The sequence below is a fragment of the Calypte anna genome, chromosome 3, assembly GCF_003957555.1.
Source record: "Calypte anna isolate BGI_N300 chromosome 3, bCalAnn1_v1.p, whole genome shotgun sequence".
NCBI lineage: Eukaryota > Metazoa > Chordata > Aves > Apodiformes > Trochilidae > Calypte > Calypte anna.
Window position 1 is genome coordinate 113779007 of NC_044246.1, and position 21175 is coordinate 113800181.

General features: G+C 43.8%; 1 protein-coding gene across 16 annotated transcripts in view; it reads right to left on the reverse strand.

Moving 5' to 3' along the window:
* HMBOX1 (homeobox containing 1) overlaps positions 1–21175 on the reverse strand; it is a 123882-nt gene that overhangs the window by 54404 nt on the left and 48303 nt on the right. For 15 of the 16 annotated variants that reach the window (XM_030447379.1, XM_030447375.1, XM_030447368.1 and 12 more), the window contains 3 exons: positions 18814–18897; positions 3649–4128; positions 68–153 (listed from right to left, as the gene is read on the reverse strand). In XM_030447379.1, coding sequence (XP_030303239.1) covers positions 68–153; positions 3649–4128; positions 18814–18836 — 589 coding nt within the window. In that variant the 5' untranslated portion in view covers positions 18837–18897. Of the gene's footprint in view, positions 1–67; positions 154–3648; positions 4129–17494; positions 17577–18813; positions 18898–21175 lie in introns of all 16 variants that reach the window. The other variant, XM_030447372.1, reaches the window with a different exon arrangement.

Consider the following 21175-nt stretch of genomic DNA (forward strand, 5'->3'; position numbering starts at 1 on the left):
ACAGTGCACAGCCAGGCAGTTCAGACACAGTTTCCCAAAATGAAGAAAGGTCTCCACGAGTTCTTACCTGTTACCTGTGCAACGACTGCTTGGGAAATCCTCCGGTTGGCCAGGAAGGCTTTGATTTCCTCCTTTATCACACTGCTGTCCCTCCTACCAAAACAAACAAACAACAAGAAAAGAACACACAAAAAGACAGAGAGCCCAAAATGCACTTTGGAGATGGAAAACGGCCTTCTTCCTTTTATTTAGGGGATGAAAAGTGGGGAAGGCAGGCATTAAAATCATCAAAATGCCTCAGCAGTGGACACTTCTTTTACCAAGTGTCACGTTTGATCCAGCACCAGTACCCCAGCAGCAGAATGGGTGACTCATGTCCTATATAATTCAGCTGAGGTGCAGCACTGCCATATGGAATGCACAAAGTTTCATTACACGGGGATGAATAAATCTCTCATCCCAGCATAAAACCCTCAGTCGTAAAAAATAAGGCACAAAAATAAAAAATAAAGGATAGCAGGGGCTGCCTGGTTAGCTGCACAAAGGTATGTGCATAACCAAACCTTCCTCTAACCTTTTAAGGGAAGGACCCAAAGGAGAAAAGATTTTGCAGCCTCAGTTCCTCAACCCCTAATTCCTTAGTCCCCAGCTTGTGTTGAATGAACAAGTGGCAGCTATTTAAAGCCTTTGTATGAATTTTACAAGGTGTGCAAAGATAGTTCAGAAGGCACTAAAACTATGCTAAAAAGAAAATAATTTGGAGGTTGCACAAGGACTGTGATATGCACCAAATTTCAGCTGCAGTAAACACATATATTTTTCCTTCCTCTTCCTCCCTCCCTCCTGAGAAGGGCAGGCAATTAAAACCAGACTTTATTAGGCTTTATTATTTCTAATTTCCCTTTCCCTTCTCCCCTCCTGCCCCAACAACATTCAAGGAAGACTGGAGCTTCATTTGTGGCTTCATTTTTTATTTCTATACCCAACACTCATCCTCCATATGCCTGCAAATAAAAGCAATTTCAGTTTAAATAAGCACTGAAAGCATTACCTGAGATATTTGCAAAGGAACCCAAAACTCAAAGGAATGATTAAAACTTCAGCAATGGGAACTCCTGCATACTTTTACCCTCACCACCATCCTGAAGCCAATAGTAAAAGAGGTTGATGGATTTTTCTTATTGCTCCTCTCTAAGCCTTTCCCCCAAAAGCCACACTTTTACCCCAAATCTCCAAACTACTTCAAACATATTTTCATTCTGGAGCTTATGGACCCCAGTTCTCTCATAGGTACTTTATAAATGTTGCAATCCTAGGGGAAAAAAAGACATTCCAATATTTTGAATAAAACTGTTTTGTGACCTTTGGCCTTTCCTCTTACTTCTTTTTGCTATCAAGCCCACGGACTCTGACTTTCATCCTCAGTCATATAATCCCCTCCTCCTTTCATCTTTGCCATAATGCTGAAAAGGAACCTGCTAAAAGTAATGGAAGGTCAGTCTGGAAAAAAAAAAACCACAACTGATGCTCACTGAAGACTTTGCTTCTTATTATTTGTCTTTTCCTACCCCAACATGAAGGCTGCAAATCCCCCAGACTGCCATGAACTAGAAGTCAGTAACATGCATGTTCTAGAGATCCCTATAGATCTATAATGCTATGGAAAGCATTAACCAAGCAGATTCCCTGCTCATAAATATATGGAAGGGAATACTACAGTTGTGAAGTGGTGAAGGAGAAGTCATGTGAATTGACAAAAGTCTTGAGAATAAGAGTGGAAAATGAGTGCACTAACATTAACTTTTTGGTACAGTGTGAGGAAAAAATATTTCAACAGTAAATCTGATTCTGGGATCCCCACACGAGGCCAGGGGCTATCTACACAAGACTGAGAGGCAGGTGAGAGGCACTGAGACAGTCACCTTCAGGGAACTGGAAAGGGAACAGCTGTCTGCAGGAGTTCCTGCTTTCTTGCTAATACCTGTCACTACTAGAGCTGTCCTCCAACATGCATATGTCTCCCAGAAACCTCTCAACTTTGACCCTCCCAATTTTTTCCAAAGACTTCTACTAACCTCAGGCACTAAGAGAGTGACCTTCAGGGAATAGCTGTCTACAGGAGTTCCTGCTTTCTTGCTAATACCTATCACTACTAAAGCACTCCTCCAACATGCAAATACATTCCAGAGACCTTTCAACTTTGACCCTCCCAACTTTTTCCAGACTTCTGCTAACCTCAGGTACTAAGATGGTGACCTTCAGGGAACTGGAAGGGGAATAGCTGTCTACAGGAGTTCCTGTTTTCTTGCTGTTACAATCTGAGCTATTATTTTATATTTTGATTCGAGAGACATATTTTATATTTTCAAAGTGTTTATATCACTTGCTAATACCTATCACTACTAGAGCAATCCCCCAACATGCAAACATCTTCTGGAGACCTCTCAACTTTGACCCTCCCAACTTCTTCCAGAGTTCTACTAACCTCAGGCACTGAGATAGTGACCTTCATGGAACTGGAAGGGGAATAGCTCTCTACAGGAGTTTCTGCTTTCTTGCTAATACCTATCACTACTAGAGCACTCCTCCAACATGCAAACATCTTCTGGAGACCTCTCAACTTTGACCCTCCCAACTTTTTCCAGAGTTCTACTAACCTCAGGCACTGAGATCGTGACCTTCAAGGAACTGGAAGGGGAATAGCTCTCTACAGGAGTTCCTGTTTTGTTGCTAATACCTATCACTACTAGAGCTGTCCTCCAATATGCAAATACATTACAGAGACCTCTCAACTTTGACCCTCCCAACTTTTTCCAGACTTCTGCTAACCTCAGGCACTGAGAGAGTGACTTTGAGGGAATAGCTATCTACAGGAGTTGTGCTTTCTCGCTGTTACATCTGAGCTATTATTTTATATTTTGATTCGAGAGACATATTTTATATTTTCAAAGTGTTTATATCACTTGCTAATACCTATCACTACTAGAGCAGTCCCCCAACATGCAAACATCTTCTGGAGACCTCTCAACTTTGACCCTCCCAACTTCTTCCAGAGTTCTACTAACCTCAGGCACTGAGATAGTGACCTTCATGGAACTGGAAGGGGAATAGCTCTCTACAGGAGTTTCTGCTTTCTTGCTAATACCTATCACTACTAGAGCACTCCTCCAACATGCAAACATCTTCTGGAGACCTCTCAACTTTGACCCTCCCAACTTTTTCCAGAGTTCTACTAACCTCAGGCACTGAGATCGTGACCTTCAAGGAACTGGAAGGGGAATAGCTCTCTACAGGAGTTCCTGTTTTGTTGCTAATACCTATCACTACTAGAGCTGTCCTCCAATATGCAAATACATTACAGAGACCTCTCAACTTTGACCCTCCCAACTTTTTCCAGACTTCTGCTAACCTCAGGCACTGAGAGAGTGACTTTGAGGGAATAGCTATCTACAGGAGTTGTGCTTTCTCGCTGTTACAATCTGAGCTATTATTTTATATTTTTATTTGAGAGACATATTTTATATTTTCAAAGTGTTTATATCACTTGCTAATACCTATCACTACTAGAGCAGTCCCCCAACATGCAAACATCTTCTGGAGACCTCTCAACTTTGACCCTCCCAACTTTTTCCAAAGACTTCTACTAACCTCATCAGCTCCTCCACTTTGTCATCAATGTCCAAGTCCTCTTCAGAAGCTTCAAAACTGTACGACCTCTGAGCCAAGCTGTTTGCCAGTGGGTAGCGGGTGGGTGACATCTTCCCATTGAAGGCAGACAACCTCTCGTTACTCTCCCTCCCGTTCTGATTCGTAGTGCAAGGCTGTGGGGAGGTGTCGTAACTGTTGCTGGGTGATGGGGACATCCCAGAATGCTGGGTCTGCGTGGAAGCTGTGGCTGTCGAGGAAGATGCTGGGACATTGTTGGTGCTGTTGCTGTAGGAACCCCCTCCGTAGCTGGACCTTCTTCCAAATTTGTCACTATGCTCTTGATCAAGACGATCCAAGGTTTCAAGCGCGTGCAGGATTTCGTGCCTGGTCATCCCCGTGCGTCTCAGCCTCTGGAGCAGATCTATCTGCTCTATGGTAAATCTTGGCTCGTCTGTGTAGTGAGACATGGTTTCCAGCAGGCTAAAACCAAGGGAAAATATAAAAGTAAAGATTTCAGCTCGTTAGGTCTTTGAGGTAGGCGAAAAGAACCTCACGCGCAGGAAAGATCAATTCTGGTCCAAAGTCACACACATGACAGAGCCACACGTGAGAGTTCACCTCCCTTGAAGGGTTTGTTTTCTTTGAAGTGCTCAAATAGCATTTCTCTCTTCTCCTAACATTCCCTGCACCTTCTCCAACCAATCTGCAGTTAGTACCCTTTTGCTTTTGATAAACTGCTGCTTCAGAGAGGCTGCCACTTGATTCTGGACAAAATTTTGCCCATTGCTAAGTATTCACCAGAGAGAAATCCCAAATTCCAAAACTTTTAGGTTGAGGCCAGAGGTTCATTTCTCTGGGAAGGCTTTAACCAGTTCTGATGGGAGATTTACGAACCACAACTCTTTTGAATCTTAAGCAGGGGCCCTTTGAGTTGCCCTAACTTTTTGTTGCTACCTTGAAAGGAGAAGATGAAAACACTCCTAGCGGAAATTCCCGTGGCCTGCAGGACCAAAGTTGATGTGACTGAAGTCCTGTTTCTGAAGTTCCATTTCTGAAGTCAGTAACTTTTGAACCTGCAATGTTGTCACAGATTGCCTGCCCTAACAAGGAAAGTGCAGCACATCCAATTACTACTGAGCTTTCATTTAAAAAAATAAGCCTACAGCCTTTTCTCCCCTCCAAATTCTGGCTTCACATGGAACTCAATCATCATGGTGGCTCATTAAAAACATTTTTAACTCCCAAACTTCCCAAGGTGCCAGAACAACGAACACATATTTGCTCCCAAGTCCAGAAATTGAACTGGGAAAAAAAATCCCAATATGCTCCCCTCTGTCCCTTCCTACATCTCCTCACTAGAGATCCAAATGGCATACAAATGACAAGATCACCTCCTTCAGAACTCAGGATCTTGAGAAGATGAGATGGCAGATGGAGGGCAGACAGAACTTGGCAAAGAGATCAAGGTGTTTTCATCCTTCTTGTGAATCTTCTTGTGAGTCAAGGGTTTATTACAATTCCTGCAGGAGAGCAGAGTGAAGAGATCACTCAAACTCCAGGAGACATGACAGAGCTACTGTACAGTCTCTAGAAGAGAGAGCAGACAAACAGCAGCCTCAGGAATGTCAAATAAGAATTCCAAGGACCCTGTGAAAACCAAGAGAGGGATGATGGCTGTCACAATTATCTTGGACTGCCAAGGGCAGGGCTGGCTAATACAAACGAGAGAGGCGCTGGCTACCAAAAACAGGGAGTCAAGACTGTGGCTTTCCACAGATTTTGAAGATCACTCCTCATTTCCATTCCAGCACTGGCACACAGAAGTCCCCAGCAGAAGCCACAGAATGACAGAACTTTTTTTTTTTTTTAATTTCTATATTGAGTCCTCTTTTTCAGATCCGTGAATCCCAGTTAAGTGACCCAAGCCTGTAGGTTTTAGGGATGTCACAAGGGAACCTCTTCAAGGGAATAAAATGTCACAACACAGACCTGACTAAAGAGTGGGAACAGATCTATCCTTGAGTCAGAGGGTACAGCCCTGTCAGTATCAGGAAATAAAACAGTGCCCAGGAAGAGGCACCACAGCATTTACACAGAGTTGTCTGCAGCATTATTAAATCACTGTAACTGTCTCTGGCACAGTTTTGGTCCAGCACAACCAGTGCAATCCTGACCAATTTGCAGCCCTTTTTTTCAAGATTTTTCACGGAGCAGAAACCACAAACAAATGCTCTGTTTGATGTAGTCCCTCTAGGATAAGGGTGTGTGGTGGTATGGATGTGGCCAAGTGGCCTTGGGGCTGAGGAACAGCTTAGTAGAGCTGTAGCTAAAATGCAGTGGTACAGACATGGTCCTACACATCCACCAAAATGGCATTTACAGCCTGGAAAATCCAAAAATGAGAATCATAGAATCATCGAATCATAGAATTGGCTGGGTTGGAAGGGACCTCAGAGATCATCAAGTCCAACCCTTGATCCACTCCCCCCGTGGTTCCCAGCCCATGGCACTCAGTGCCACATCCAGGCTCTTTGGAAAGATCTCCAGACACGGAGAATCCACTACTTCCCTGGGCAGCCCATTCCAATGCCTGATCACCCTCTCCAGAAAGAAATTCTTTCTCATCTCCAACCTAAACCTCCCCTGGCACAACTTGAGACCCTGCCCTCTTGTCTTGCTGAGAGTTGCCTGGGAAAAGAGCCCAACCCCCCCCTGGCTCCAACCTCCTTTCAGGGAGCTGGAGAGAGTGATGAGGTCTCCCCTGAGCCTCCTCTTCTCCAGCCTCAACACCCCCAGCTCCCTCAGCCCTTCCTCACAGCAATTCTGCTGGATCCCTTCACAGCCTCCTTGCTCTTCTCTGGACCTGCTCCAGCACCTCAATCTCCTTCCTGAACTTCCTGAGGGGCCCAGAACTGGACACAGGACTCAAGCTGTGGCCTCCTCAGGGCTGAGCACAGGGGCAGAATCCCTTCCCTGGACCTGCTGGCCACGCTGTTCCTGACACAGCCCAGGATGCCATTGGCCTTCTTGGCCACCTGGGCACACTGCTGGCTCCTCTTCAGCTTCCTGGCAATCCAGACTCCCAGGTCCCTTTCTGCCACTCTGTGCCCAGCCTGGAGCTCCCCATGGGGTTGTTGTGGCCAAAGTGCAGGACCCGGCACTTGGAATGTTGAACCTCATCCCGTTGGAATCAGCCCAACTCTCCAGTCTGTCCAGGTCCCTCTGCAGACCCCTCCTGCCTTCCAGCTGATCCACACTCCCCCCCAGCTTAGTGTCATCTGTGAATTTGCTGATGATTGACTCAATCCCCTAAGAAGAAGCTCCCATCTTTGGCCTCCTCAAGCAAACACTGAGCCCCATCCATTGTTTCAGCAGTGTATATGTAGGAGAGGGAAGCAGGAGGACAAGGCAAGGGGATGACTCCCATCCAAGAAAATGACTGTGTTAGAAGACAGACGGACTACAGCTGGATAAGTGCTTTGGTCTAACAGGAATGTGCTGTCCTTTGGACAATTGATTACTGCAAACGTACAAGCCATTTTAAATTTTAAAAGACAAGCACCCAGACTATTCTACTAAAAGGAGGGCACAGCAGCCAATGCAGCAGTAGACCAGCAACTGACTGGAATTGTAACAACTAAAATTTGGAAGTCGTAGCTCAAGGCTGAGACGTTCAGAGCTCGACGAGGAGCGTCTGGAAGCAGACACTGTGTTCTAGGTTTGTTTCTTTCTTCCAAGCTTTGTGAGGAGAGGAGTCACACTGTCTTACTGACTCACACCATAAACTCCTGCACAGCCTGAAAGCCCCCCTGGCAGCTCAGAGGAGATGCTTTATAAATGGAAAATCTCTTCTTAAACATCTGGCCGTAAGATGGTTTTCAGTAGGTATGTCAGCTCGCTTTTCCTTGGAGATAAACCCATTTTTGTCTTTTTTTTCACCTGTATTTCTCATGTCATCTATCTGTCAGCACCAACTCTCATGTGCTCAAGTACTTGCTGGACTGGAGGATTTAATGAACTCCACCCAGAATTACCTGTGCTCCAAATTTCTCCTTTGCTGACTCTTCGATGCTTAATACCAAAACATCCTTCAGATTATCCCCTTCCATCTCCAGTTTGCCACAGACCTAGAAACCAAAAACTTCTGTCCTTCTGTCTCTCTGAACTAGAAAACTCACATCTGCCAAGGACATGACTTTCCAGAGAGCTTAAAGAAGTCAACCAACACTGAACTCCCCATTTCCTGCAGCAGTTTGTTGCCATGGCCAGTCATTCCCTTTGAAATTTGGGTGTGATCCCTAATTTCTCTAAAATATCAGGGCTGAGCTTCCAAATCTGGATTCTCAGGCCAAATTAATATCCTTTAGTGAATTACATATAATCCTTTAGTGAATACTAAGTATCCTCTAGTGATTTACTGGTGAATTACACATAATGAACTCCAGTGTTCTACCATGCAAGAGGAATGGGTGACCTTCTGCTGAACGGGGCTGGATGTGGGAAAGTGCCCTGGCCTCCAATTTGTCCAAGTTTAATGCAGTGTGGATCTGCTATGCACATGCAGTAATTTAAAGTGCACAGGAAAGGAAGGACTGCTGGAAAAGGCCATCCTTTGCCATAAGAGTAAAACATTCCACAACTTCCATCTTGTGTTCTACAGAGTCCTGGTAATCACTGCTGCTACAGGGCTTGCAGAAAAAGAAATCTAAGAGTAGCAAACCCACTGTCAAATTAAATCCATTATACTATGCTCAACACAATCACTGGGAAATGTTGGTTATTTGGAAAAAAAAACAAACCCAAGAATCAAAGAATGGCTCAGGTAGGAAGGGACCTGAAAGATCATTTAGTTCCCTGGATGGGCAGGGACACCTCCCACTAGGTCAGGTTACTCAAGGCCCCATGCAGCTCTGTCTGTCTGTGCAAAGTGTTCTTCTAGCTCTCTAACCCTTTTAGACAACTTCTGCATCATTTTTCAACACTTAAAAACACCCAGCATCTCATTGCTGGTCTCATTAATATCATATAAGGATGTAAAAACTGCCTTGCCTCTCCTTACACAGCATACATTGCATCTGACATCCTTCTTATTGGTCATCTGAACTCTTATTCACATTTCCAGGTACTTTTCTAAAATCATGAGATCTAGAAATAATGCTTCTGAGTGAGCTTTACATCCTGAGAACAACTGCAGGAACTGGGAACTTTCCATTAAAAACCCAAAACAAATATTGCAAAACGTGGTATTATTGAACATGCTCCAACATTGCCAACTATCTGCTGCTTTTTAATGAATAACTAAAGGAACATTATTTAGAAGCATTATTCTAGCAGGGCTTCAGTTATTTTCTCTTTTCAAAATATTTTAATAAACTTACCCTGTTTAAAGATCAGTTCACAAAGCAGTTAAGTAAATCAGCCATTTTAGAATCATCATAATTTCATTCACCTCATTAAGTAATGGATATTCTCTATTACTTCACACCCCCTCCATATTGCTATAAGAGCCTTTTAGCCTCCTGAACTCTGCTGGCTACCTAGAATTCAATTTGCTTCCCCCCTCTTTTTCCTTGTGAAATACAATCAGCTGCAAAAGGAACAAGAAATAAAATAAAATAGGGACAAGCAGAATGATTGGGGGTGTGCAGGAGAAAATAAAGATAGCAGATACTTTCCCTGAGAGCAAAGACTGGGGGCCAAGTGCTTTGCTGTGGTCAAACTTTGCTGCCAGAGTAGCATAATAACCTCAACACTAACAGATTTTTAGCTTGTAATCAAATGCTTGATCTTCTGAGCAGTTAGCAAAGCTCTCAACAGCTACAATAGGCTGTTAAATTTGCTTGAGGACACATCTGAAAAAGAGAGCTGACCAAGAGAGAATTTCCATGCATTTCTCTCCCTGAAATCTTGAGAGACCTCTGTAAAGTACCAAGGAATCTCAAAACTAAAACTGAGCAATTTTAATAACTGAATCTGGCCCTTAAGAAGAATCAAGTTGGTTTAGATCCTGATAGGAAAAAAAAAAAGGTAGCTTTAAGTATCAATCTTATTTATATTTCTTACATGAAGTTGGCAGTCACACCCCAAGGAAGATGGAACAATTCAATTTACTGCCTCTTGGTATCTCTAAAGCATTAAAACTTCATGCCTATCTTTCATGGGTCATCCAAAAGGAACCTGAGGCACCTGGATACCAGATTGAAGGGAGAACTAGAAGAAGCTAAGTAAAAAAGAACTTATATTTCCTCCCAAACCCACAGGCTGTAAACCAACCAGCAGGTCTCAAGCAGCCAGATGCAGAATCACTCATTTTAACTTCAAACACCATTTTTTGGAGTGAAGGCTGTTCAGGGGCATAACTGTCCTCAATACCATTAGTTTTCCTTGTCATCCCACCAAGACTTTAGCTTCTTTTTTGTATAACTTTCACTCTTTAGACAGGGGAGTCCCTACATGTTTTCCAAACACTGATCTTGAGTGGGGGTACATGGCCAGCTACGGGTGACCTCATCCCTTATCTTCTTTTTCTTCTTTCAGAGAGAAAAGGAAAGACACACAGCAAGTTTTTCTCACCTCCTGTCACAGCCCCAGCCCACACAGATCCAAGAATCATTTACCTGCCACTAACTTTCTAGGTGATGGAACACAGCAGAATAATCCCATAAAACCAGCTATGAGCTAAGTCTGTGTCCGATTGAACTCGCAGAAGTTCAAAGCAATTCAATTACCCATTTGGGAAGAGGGCCAGACACCTGCCTTAACACCTCTAACACTTGAGAAAATGGCTCTGGACTTTTTAATGATCATGAAAAATATTTTTTTTTCCACTCTTCTACTCACTGTACAGGAGTAGGAAGTACTCTAGCATCACTGAAGAGATCCTCTTCTGCACAGGTCCTTCTCCAAATTTCCATTCAAATTCACTGCTTTATCTAATCAGCTCTGCAAAGCTCAAGACTTAAAAATCCAGTTGTGCTTTTTGATGTAAGACTTGTATTTGATATAATCTGCATAATATGGATGTGGGTTAGAGCCAAAGTGTTCAGAACAGGATACTAGGTCTGGTAATTGGTTTAAGAATGATTCTGATAAAGTCCCATCAACTGGCAAACTGGATGGGGAGAGATGCCAATTTCCACCTTTCTTTGACATTTACAGTTCCTGTTGGCCCAGGGTGGAACCCTAAGAGCACTACACTGTTCTGCTAACAGCATCTCCAAAATCTGTAATCTTGCCTTTTATAGCACCATCATTTTTTGCAAAATAATATGCACCTTCTTGAAGTCACTGAACACAATCTTCTCTTTTAAATGGAAAAGAAAATCACAAAGTAAATCATAGAGTCATAGAATATGCTGAGTTGGAAGGGATCCATCAGGATCATGAAGTCCAACTCCTGTCCCTGTTTAGGGCACCCCCAGGATCACCCCACGTGCCTGAGAGCATCATCCAAATGCTTCTTGAACTCAGGTTTGGTGCTGTCACCACTTCCCTGGGGAGCTGTTCCACTGCTCAGCTGCCCTCTGGGTGAAAAACCTTTTCTGGTATCTGACCTGAACCTCCCCTGATTCAGCTTCACCCCAATCCTGAGTCCTGTCCTTGGTCACAGGAGTGAAGAAATCAGAACCAGTCCCATCTCTCCCCTTTGTGAGAAAGCCACAGACTGCACTAAGGTCACCCCTCAGCCTCCTTTTCTCCAAACTGAACAATCCAGGTGCCCTCAGCTGCTCCTCATAAGTCATCCCTTCCAGGCCCTTCCCCATCCTCCTGGCTTTGTGGCTTTCCAGCTTAAGTAGGTTGTCCCAAAGTATACAGGAAAAAAATTACTTTCTACTACTAATTAATTACACAAGTGTTTAAACTGTCACTCTCTCACAGCTTGAACTCCTTAGCCTGCCAGGTTTTTCTTCTGTGTGTAGATGCACACAGTGCTGGTATCTGAGCAGTGAGGAGAGGGATGTCTTCCAGCTATTAAAAACAAAGAGCAGAGAGACAACTGTGCCAGCCACACACTGGTGGAAGGAGCCTTGTTTGGTGTGACTGAGCTTCTACATTTCCCTTTGATGTGAGCTCTCTGATTTAGACAGCAAGCAAAAATGGGTGTTAAGGATAACACTGCTACCTCCAAAGGCTGAATCATTTGCTTATCAAGCAGCCTGATACTCAACAAGCTAATTCACATCAACTACCTCTCTATATGCTTTTTATAAGAACCAGTGGCTACCAACAAACTCTACTCCTGGTTGCATGGTCAGTTTATTTTTAACTGTGCTTTATACCATGCAAGCTTGTTTTTCTCTCCATTTGTTTTTTCCTAACAACCCAAGCAAAGTTTCATTCACTCCTCCTTCCTTTTCTACATCTCCCCCACCACTGCCCATCCCAAAGGATGCAGCTGGTTCCAACAAGATGCTCAAGAGAGAGACTTGCAATCTGAGCTATAGGTGTTCCACAGAGTGGCTGATTTATTTCACAAGAAAACTGCTCACACCATGCACACATATTCAGAGGCAAAGACTGTGACCCATAGAGCACAGCTCTAAGGCACTGATGGAACAAAACTGGGACATTTGGGGTATAACACCATTTAGTGCTCTGGAATTCAAGCTTTGGCCTTTTCTGTTCCTACTGAATAAGAGCATCTCCTTTTACTCACAGCCAATTTAAATATTTCAGAAACACCCAAAGCTTTGCACCACACTAAGCAAAGCTGCCTTCAAACCAGCAGTTGATGCTGTGAATTCTGGGGCGCAGCAGAGGATTAAGGATCTGACTCATCTGAGCCAACACTTCTGCTCATCAGTTGCAACTCCAGGGTTTTCAGTGGAGTTGTACCAGTTTTCAAGAGAGAGAGAAAAAAGAAAAAAAAAAAAAAAAAAAGTCAGGCCTCAAGTGCTCATCATGTCAACGAACATTGAGCCATCCTTCTCCATACGTTAGTTAGCATAATTATCTCCTGCAGTTGCATCTCTAAGTCCTGATTTTCAAAGAGGACTCTACTCCCATTCATCCTGATTCACAAACAAAATGTGATGCTTGTAATGACTGCTCTCAGCCCAGGGAAACGAAAGCCTCGCATTGCAGCAAGGACTGAAATCAGACCAGGAGCTGATCTATCGAGGTTAAACGTCACTGGTTCTGTTTAGGAATGCAAAAGAGTCTTAGGAATGCAGAACACTGCCATACGCTTTCCATCAAAATGGTGACAGTTAATAAGAGCAGCCTGAAACTTCTGAAAATAAATCCAACGTAATCAAATACTCCCTGCTACACAAATTACTGAAGGCAAGCTGAGAGCAGAATATCAACATCTCATTTCTTCAGGAGGCTTCAAGTTCCTCAGCTAGTTAAAGAGCCCCAAACCCAGATTCACTACTTCTCCACAAGCTGTTCCACTCCTCAAGTCTGTGAAATTCTTCACTGCTGATAAAATACCTTTTACTGGATGCTGGCACATTGGTAGTAAGCAAGCTCTAGCAGTTTTGTCACTGATTCCTCTTGGGTGAACAACTTGCTCTGTTTTGTAGTATCCACTTAGTGTCTTTGGGAAAGAGAGAACTTGAGATTGATTTACAAGGCAAAAACATAATATAAATGCCAATTATTGTCATAATCCAAATCTTTAAAAAGAGACTGACCTCTGACTAAGCACAGGGCTGGGAGCCAGATACTTCTGAATTCGACTCAAGCCACAGACTGACTCACACAGACACCTTATCTGTCTAACCCTAACCTTCCCTGCTTCCAAAATGTGAGTTTCCTCCTATTGTTGCAATTCCACAGTAACGAGGCAGGAATTCAAATGCTGAGGCTGGATTCAAGGACAGAATGAGGGATCAGAAACCTAAAAACCAGAGAGGAAAGCTGAGTGCTGAACCAGGGCCCAAAGCCCCAACCTGTGCCAAGAGCAAAGGAGAAGCTCTTGGATTCAGGAGGCAAAGATGGAACTTTGGGTGTATAAGCTCTGTACCAGAACTGGGGTGGGACTTGGGTGCTTGAGTTACACAGCTGAGGAAATCTCACCAACACATCAAAATACTGTCTTGAACTCACGTGAGAGAATCATTGTGGCAATTAAACTGAGATGTGGGCCTAACCCTAGACACCAGGCTGGAAGCTGATGTTTTTTTCAGCTCTCAAGGTGCAGGGTGAGTATGTTGCTGTCTTCTGCCTCCTCCAGTTCACCTCAGAACTTGACCAATCCTTTATTAAAACTGAGGCAGAATCTCAGAATCCTTCTCCATGAATCCTGCTAGCTGGAGTATCTAAATACTTGCAACACATCTTTCCATACAGTATCCCTGTGAGGCAGGGAAGGAAAACCATGCTCAGTTTTGAGACTAGGAGCTCTCAGGAAGGGGTTGGCCTTCAGACAAGCCAGAATGATTTGTTCAAAGTCCCACAGGCATTCTGCAAGGAGACAGACCAAAGGCCTGGCCAAACTTTGAGTGTTTTCTCACCACACACAGAGCCATCCTACGTGGTCTATCTATAGCATCAGATCTGACAAGGTGTAGGACAAGTTTCAAGGAATGCCATCACCAGGATTTCCACCACCTCCCTTCCACAGGTGAGGAGAGACACTGAATCATTTCAGGCACCTTCGTTCTCCCTCTGGCTCTATCACCAGAAGTAACAACCAAGACACTTCCTTAAAAAAGAAATGTGGTAGTTTAGAAAACTAAAATCCAAACCCAGCAAATAAGCAAAACCTCATCTACCCCTGACTTGGGGTGTAACTACTGAGAAATTTTTTTCTTACTAGAAAACAGTTTTATTGGCACTCAGTGTTAGTGAAGACAGAGATTATACCTGGAAAACTCAGGACCAGGTAACAGTGGCTCCTTGAAGATTATAAATCATGGCAAAAACATGAGCTTTAGGCTACAGTTGCTTCATGTCCAAAGGGCAAAGAAGGTGGGGAATGGTCTGGAGAAGTTGTGAGGAGCATCTGAGGGAGCTGTGGGTGCTGATCCTGGAGCAGAGGAGGCTGAGAGGAGACCTTGTGGCTCTCTGCAACCCCCTGAGAGGAGGTTGGAGCCAGGGGGGGTCGGGCTCTGCTCCCAAGGAACAAGGGATGGGACAAGAGGAACTTTTGGCACAAGTCAAGTGGTGCCAGGGGAGGTTTAGGTTGTAGCTGGGGAAGAATTTCTGCCTGGAAAGGGTTGTCAGGGCCTGGCCCAGGCTGCCCAGGGCAGGGCTGGAGTCCCCATCATGCCTGGAGGGGTTTCAGAGAAAGCCCTGGGGATGTGGGGATGAGGGACATGGGGCAGGGGTGGCCTTGGCAGTGCTGGGGTAAGGGTTGGACTTAATGGGCTTAAAGGTCTTTTCCAACCAAAGCAACTCTATGATTTTATATGAGTTTTAGTTTATTTAAAAGCATTCCAAAAAGAAACAAACATCCCAATTAGTACTCTAAAAGCAACTAAGATCTCCTTGTGCAGCCCAGATCTGACCATGGGATATTTCCTCCTGCATGACATAGAGAAGACTCAGTCTCTATTATTAGGTAAAGTCCAAATCTTTCTGTGTCCTGCTTGGAGCAGGAGAACACGTGGAGATACAAGTCCTGAGGTGGCAGTTGCATGAGAGGAGGTAAACTGACCCTACAGCTCTTCTGCACTTCAACATAGCTCCAGGACCAGGTGGAAATGTCCACAGCCCAGTTCAGTTCACTAAACCAGCAGGAAAATCAACTGACCAACAAACCCACCCATAATTAGTTTGTGCCTTGGTTAGCAAGCTGAATTAGCTTAGAGGAGGTTGTGCTGCTTGCTACTACCAAGCCAAGAGATGGGGACAAGGCAATTTGGCCACAAGCAGAAGCAGGTATAAGAGGCACACATCCATCAAGATTTCCCTTTCAGAGTGTGAAATCAGGAACTGACCCACCTGGCTTGTCTCAAAGTGAAAACTGAGGGCTTAGAGAAGACACTGTTTGGGTTAAAAAAGCTGAAAATGTCAACTGAACATTCCTACAGCCACCAAGAACTGACACAATACCTTGTCACTCAAGACAAAGAGTGAATTTGCTGAGTCCTCTTCATCCAGGTTGAATTAATGTGTTTTGTGTCACATTTCAAGGGAGCTGGACAGTCAACACAGCTCAGCCATGTGCTGACTTTCTAAGCCACTGTAACTCCAGTGCCTGTTCTTCAGTGTGTGCTGGCCTTGGTCTCAGTCACATACTCATTCTTGTCTCCCTGTTGTTTTTCATAAATGATGACAAGGTTTCAATCCAGTCCTTTTTCATCTGCATTACTCACACCCATTTTCTTTCCACTCAGCAGGCTTTTACTCACTCCCAAGACAGCTCTGTCATTGCTGGCAGTCAGATTCATAAGCACCCACCCAATAATTCAGGTAAACTTTAAGTGACAATGTTGAAACTGTCCAGTTCCATCAGAAATGGTATTTTGAGAGATGGTTTGAAACATCCAACACAAATATTAATGGGCATTTCTCACTATTAACAGATATTAAGCAATTCAGGGTTACAAAGATGATTAGAGGACTAGGACATCTTATGAGGAAAGGCTGAAGAACTTGGTCTCTTTTGTCTGGAGAAGACTGAGGGGGGGAATCTTACCAGTGCTTATAAAATACTTCAAGGGTGGATGGGCTCACTCTTTTTTCAGTGGTTCCCAGAGACAACAAGAGGTAAAAGGCACAAAAATGAACGTAGGAATCTCCATCTAAACATGAGGAGGAACTTCTTGATTATGAGGGTGGCAGAGCCCTGGCCCAGGATGCCCAGAGATGTGGTGGAGTCTCCATCTCTGGAGACATTCCAAAGCCACCTGGACACCATCCTGTGTGACCTGTTCCAGGTGACCCTGTCCTGGCAGGGGGCTTGGACTGGATGATCTCCAGAGGTCCCTTCCAACCCCAGCATCCTGTGATGCTGTAATTCTGCTGTGAGCCTGTGCAGTGCAATTACTGTGCTTTTATTTATAGAGAACCCACCAGAGATACACTTGCATTGGCTACAGAAAGACTTAATTTCAGACAAGTTACCAGTTCTTTTAGGACCAAATTTAAGAGTCTTGTGTTCAGACCATGCTTTAAATTCCTCTCAAGTACTGACTCTCACCCAAGTGTGGATAAAAACAAGGTAGATGAAGGTAACTGCATCCAGCAGCCTACTTTGCCCTTCTGACAGAGGATGCTGCCCCACAGTAGGAATAAACAAACTATTCTCTAACCACGGTAGTTTTAAGACTGTTCAATTTTAATCTTGTTCAGTATTTAAGTTGGAACTTTTATTTTATTTTTTTTAATAAGACTGCTTTCTTCCTTCCCCTTCTGAAACCACAGTGCCCACTTATCCTTTTCAAAAGGATATCTATGGCTTAATCTGGAAACTTTATACCTAAATGGGTCATCTTGGCCCATTTTCTCTAATTTAATAATCTAAACCCCTCCAAATAGGTTCCCCCCAGCTTCCACAGAGTCAAAAAATTATTTACCTCTACTTATGCTGCATTCTTGGTGACCATGTTAACTGCACATATATTGGATTAAATTAAAAAATCTTCTCCTCCTCTGCTGGAGGGTGGCAGCTGATGAACAGGGCACAGCAACGTGCCACAATGATTCCAGAAAGCAACAGAACAAAGTAATATCCAACTAAAGCTGCAGAGGGGCAGAACATGACAAAAACCTTGCTAAAGCAAAAGGAAATTATATAATTCACAGTTTGGAAATTTATGTTAAAAGGCTGCTTCAAAGTTAAAGCTGACAGACAGTCCTTGTGCTCACACAAAGCACAGAGGAGCTCTTGAGATCACTCTGCAAACTCTGAATTACCAGTACAATAAAGATGCACAGGGCAGCATGGCCTTACCTCCAGACTTCTTTCCTGCTGGGAACTAGATCTTTACAATTTCAAGTGGTGATTTTAATACTGAAATCCAACATATTTCCAGCTAAAAGAAAGAAGAGGAGGTGCCTCAGGGGACTGGCAATGAAGTAGGAAACAACTTGCTTTGAATAGAAGACTAAGCTACCAGAAACAGAAAAAACCTAATGAATGGTTACATCAAGATGTTTTTTGGGAATTCAGTTCTCTGGTAGTTCAGTTTCCAACACAAAACCTCTGGCAGTTGTGATTTTTTTTCCCTATGACTGCACAGCCACTTGCACAGTGAAATGTCCATGCACTAGGTGAATAATCTGCATCCTTGAAATAAGGATCTGGGAAAATCTGGCTGGATTCACAGCAGCCCAGTTCCTGGCTACCTATGCTGTAGACAGGAATTCTCTTTCTAACTCAGACACAAGGCACAATCAGAAGCCAAGAGGTCAAATTATCTGAAGAATCTGATTGCCAGGGGACTTGGTCTTGCCTATAAAAGAAGTTTGGGGAACAGTGACATAGGAGTGACCAGGGAGAGAGATGGATGACAGCATAGCACAGGTCAAGCCTTTCCTTTCAGCCTGACAAGCTTCAAGCTTTTAAATTCATTTGCTTTTTTATTGAAGAAACAGCCTGGATACCAATTACATTGAAGAGCCATTATAGAGGTCATTTAAAGGAACAAACTAATAGGCTCAAATTCAAGGATGAGATTTAGACAGCTTCAATTTGTAGCAGGATACAACATGCAGCAGTAGCTGCTTGGACCAACACACCCAATTCTAGTGTTGGGTGCCCTGAGTTTTCTGCATTGGCTGGGCACTATATTAATGGAGTACTTTCCCTAAACCTATAGTGGTGTAAAACCCTCTTGCACAGCTCAAAAACACTCTCAAATATATTCAGTAGATGTATGGAACTCTCTTTTTCAATGTTCCCTTTTCTCTGATGTTCCCTTTTCTCAAGAGGGTGTTAAGCCCTCTTGCACAGCTCAAAAAACTCTCTAACATATTCAGCAGATGTATGGAACTCTCTTTTTCAGTGCTCAATTTCTCTGATGAAGACTGAGGTTTTAAAACCTGTGTGATTTTCCTGCTTTTTCAGTGACAGAAAAGTAGAAATATCTCTCAGCCAGATGAAGTAAGGAATTAAAAGCTACTCATCCCTGGTTTTAATGTCTAGCAAACCAGTGGAACTCTCCAACTTAGCCAACTACTGATAATCATTGTAACCATTTCTTTGCTCTTTTTAGACCAAACCACCAAACAACTCTTAATTTTTCTGGGTTTTTTTAAGCTTGTACTTACACTACTGGAAAAGTTCTGAGCATACTTTACATGGAGATGGGACGTTATAAAGCCTCTTGAGGGTCTTCAGTGTTATTCACCATTCTGGAAGACACAATTAAAATACAGAGACCCATTAGAGATTTCTTTGAAAGGCAAATAACTTCTGACTTCTTGTTATCTGGCATGCAATTATACAACCAGCTTACAGAGGACAACCTTACAGCAGTTTCACCAGGCCAAGTCATTTCTCATTTTAAATAAAAAAATAATTAAAAAAATAAAGGAGCAAACAAAAATCCCCAAAGCTTTCAGGATCCCTCTCAGTTACACAATCCATCCTTCTGCTAAAAGACAGATTGTATAACAGTCACCAAATTTAACCATGGTTTAGAAAAATGCTCCCTGGAACCATTAGAATTTCTTCTCACAGAATTGTATTATTATTATTATTATTATTATTATTTTTTAAATGGACCACTAAAGCCTCACTCTCTTAGACATGGTTTGCAACAGACCCATGGTCTTCAAGTCTGGTAAATAATATTTGACATCCAAAGGGCCTATGAATTATAAAGACTAAAAATGGATACTTTGCAGATCTAAACAAGGCCAACCAGCTGAGTATTCATAGAATCATAGAATTGGCTGGGTTGGAAGGGACCTCAGAGATCAAGTCCAACCCTTGATCCACTCCCCCCGTGGTTCCCAGCCCATGGCACTCAGTGCCACATCCAGGCTCTTTGGAAAGATCTCCAGACACGGAGAATCCACTACTTCCCTGGGCAGCCCATTCCAATGCCTGATCACCCTCTCCAGAAAGAAATTCTTTCTAATCTCCAACCTAAACCTCCCCTGGCAGAGCTTAAGCCCATGGCCTCCCACAGCAGAGCCCAACCCCCCCCTGGCTCCAACCTCCTTTCAGGGAGTTGTAGAGAGTGATGAGGTCTCCCCTGAGCCTCCTCTTCTCCAGCCTCAACACCCCCAGCTCCCTCAGCCCTTCCTCACAGCAATTCTGCTGGATCCCTTCACAGCCTCCTTGCTCTTCTCTGGACCTGCTCCAGCACCTCAATCTCCTTCCTGAGGGGCTGAGGGGCCCAGAACTGGACACAGGACTCAAGCTGTGGCCTCCCCAGGGCTGAGCACAGGGGCAGAATCCCTTCCCTGGACCTGCTGGCCACGCTGTTCCTGACACAGCCCAGTGTCTTAGTGTCCAACTAATCACAGGGAATCACAGACATAAACTTCAACACACATGGTAGATTCCTAAGAAGGAAGCTGATGCCTGGTGGTGTAATCAGTCCAGAGACAAAAATTTAAATTACAATTGATTTCTTTTGGCCACAAGTAAATTAATCTATGCAATCATTTAGCCTTATGACAGTGACCCACCCTTTTAACTCACATAAGCTATTAAAAGGATTATTTGGCTAACATCTGCAAAGAGCTTTGAAGACAGGTACTGTGCTCTGAAAAGGAATGACCTAATAGAATTTTCTTTAGCTATCACTGCTCAGGTCTTTCTCCACAAACCAACATGGACTGAAAACACTTCAGAAGTTGAACTGTTAACCAAAGGGAAGGAGAAAGGCAGGGTACTGTATCCAGGCAGATGCAGAAAGAACTAGAGAGAAGGGCTAAGGGTGTATGTGAGCTGGGACAGAAAACAAGTGGACAGAGCAGCACAGGGGATGAATTACTCTGCTCCAGAAAGAGATGTCTGTAATAGAAAATATAAATAACCAAGCCTTGTGGATGGACACATTTTGGCTCTTCTCAGTGTGTGTAAGGGTGGTCCAGACACTAAAGCCTGACCTGCTGCAGGCTTAGGGGAAGAGCTGCATGTATTCCAGCTGTATTCCAAAGACCATACCAGAGTTTATGGGGCTGTTTTTCTTTTTTTCCTTTGTGAAGAAAACCTGGGACTTCTGAGGGCACAAGGCTGGGCTGAATGAGATCTTCCAGAAGTAGCAGCAGGAAGCTTCTGGCCACCAGCAATTCCCAGGGGTTTTAAAGTCTGCCCCCAAATGATTCCTCCCACCCTGCTGGGTGTTTTCAGGGAAGGAGCTGTTTAGAGCTGGCTGCTGCCATTTCCCAAACAATTCATTTGGCTTAAATCTGGGTCGTGAGTTTCTGCCTTCCTCTCCAGGAAAAGAGGTCACCAAGAGCAAGGTCACAGACAAGATGAGTGGTCCCAGCAGATCACAGGTCACACACTGTGACCTGGGAGAGAAATCATGACAGATGGATGGAAAAGACAAACACAGAGGCTGCTTTGCAGTCAGCCACCCCCCAAACCTTTTAAAGACAGTTCTACACCAAAACACTTCCCTGCTACATCTCTTGACTGCATTTAAAACATTTTCCCTGAAGCAGTCACAAA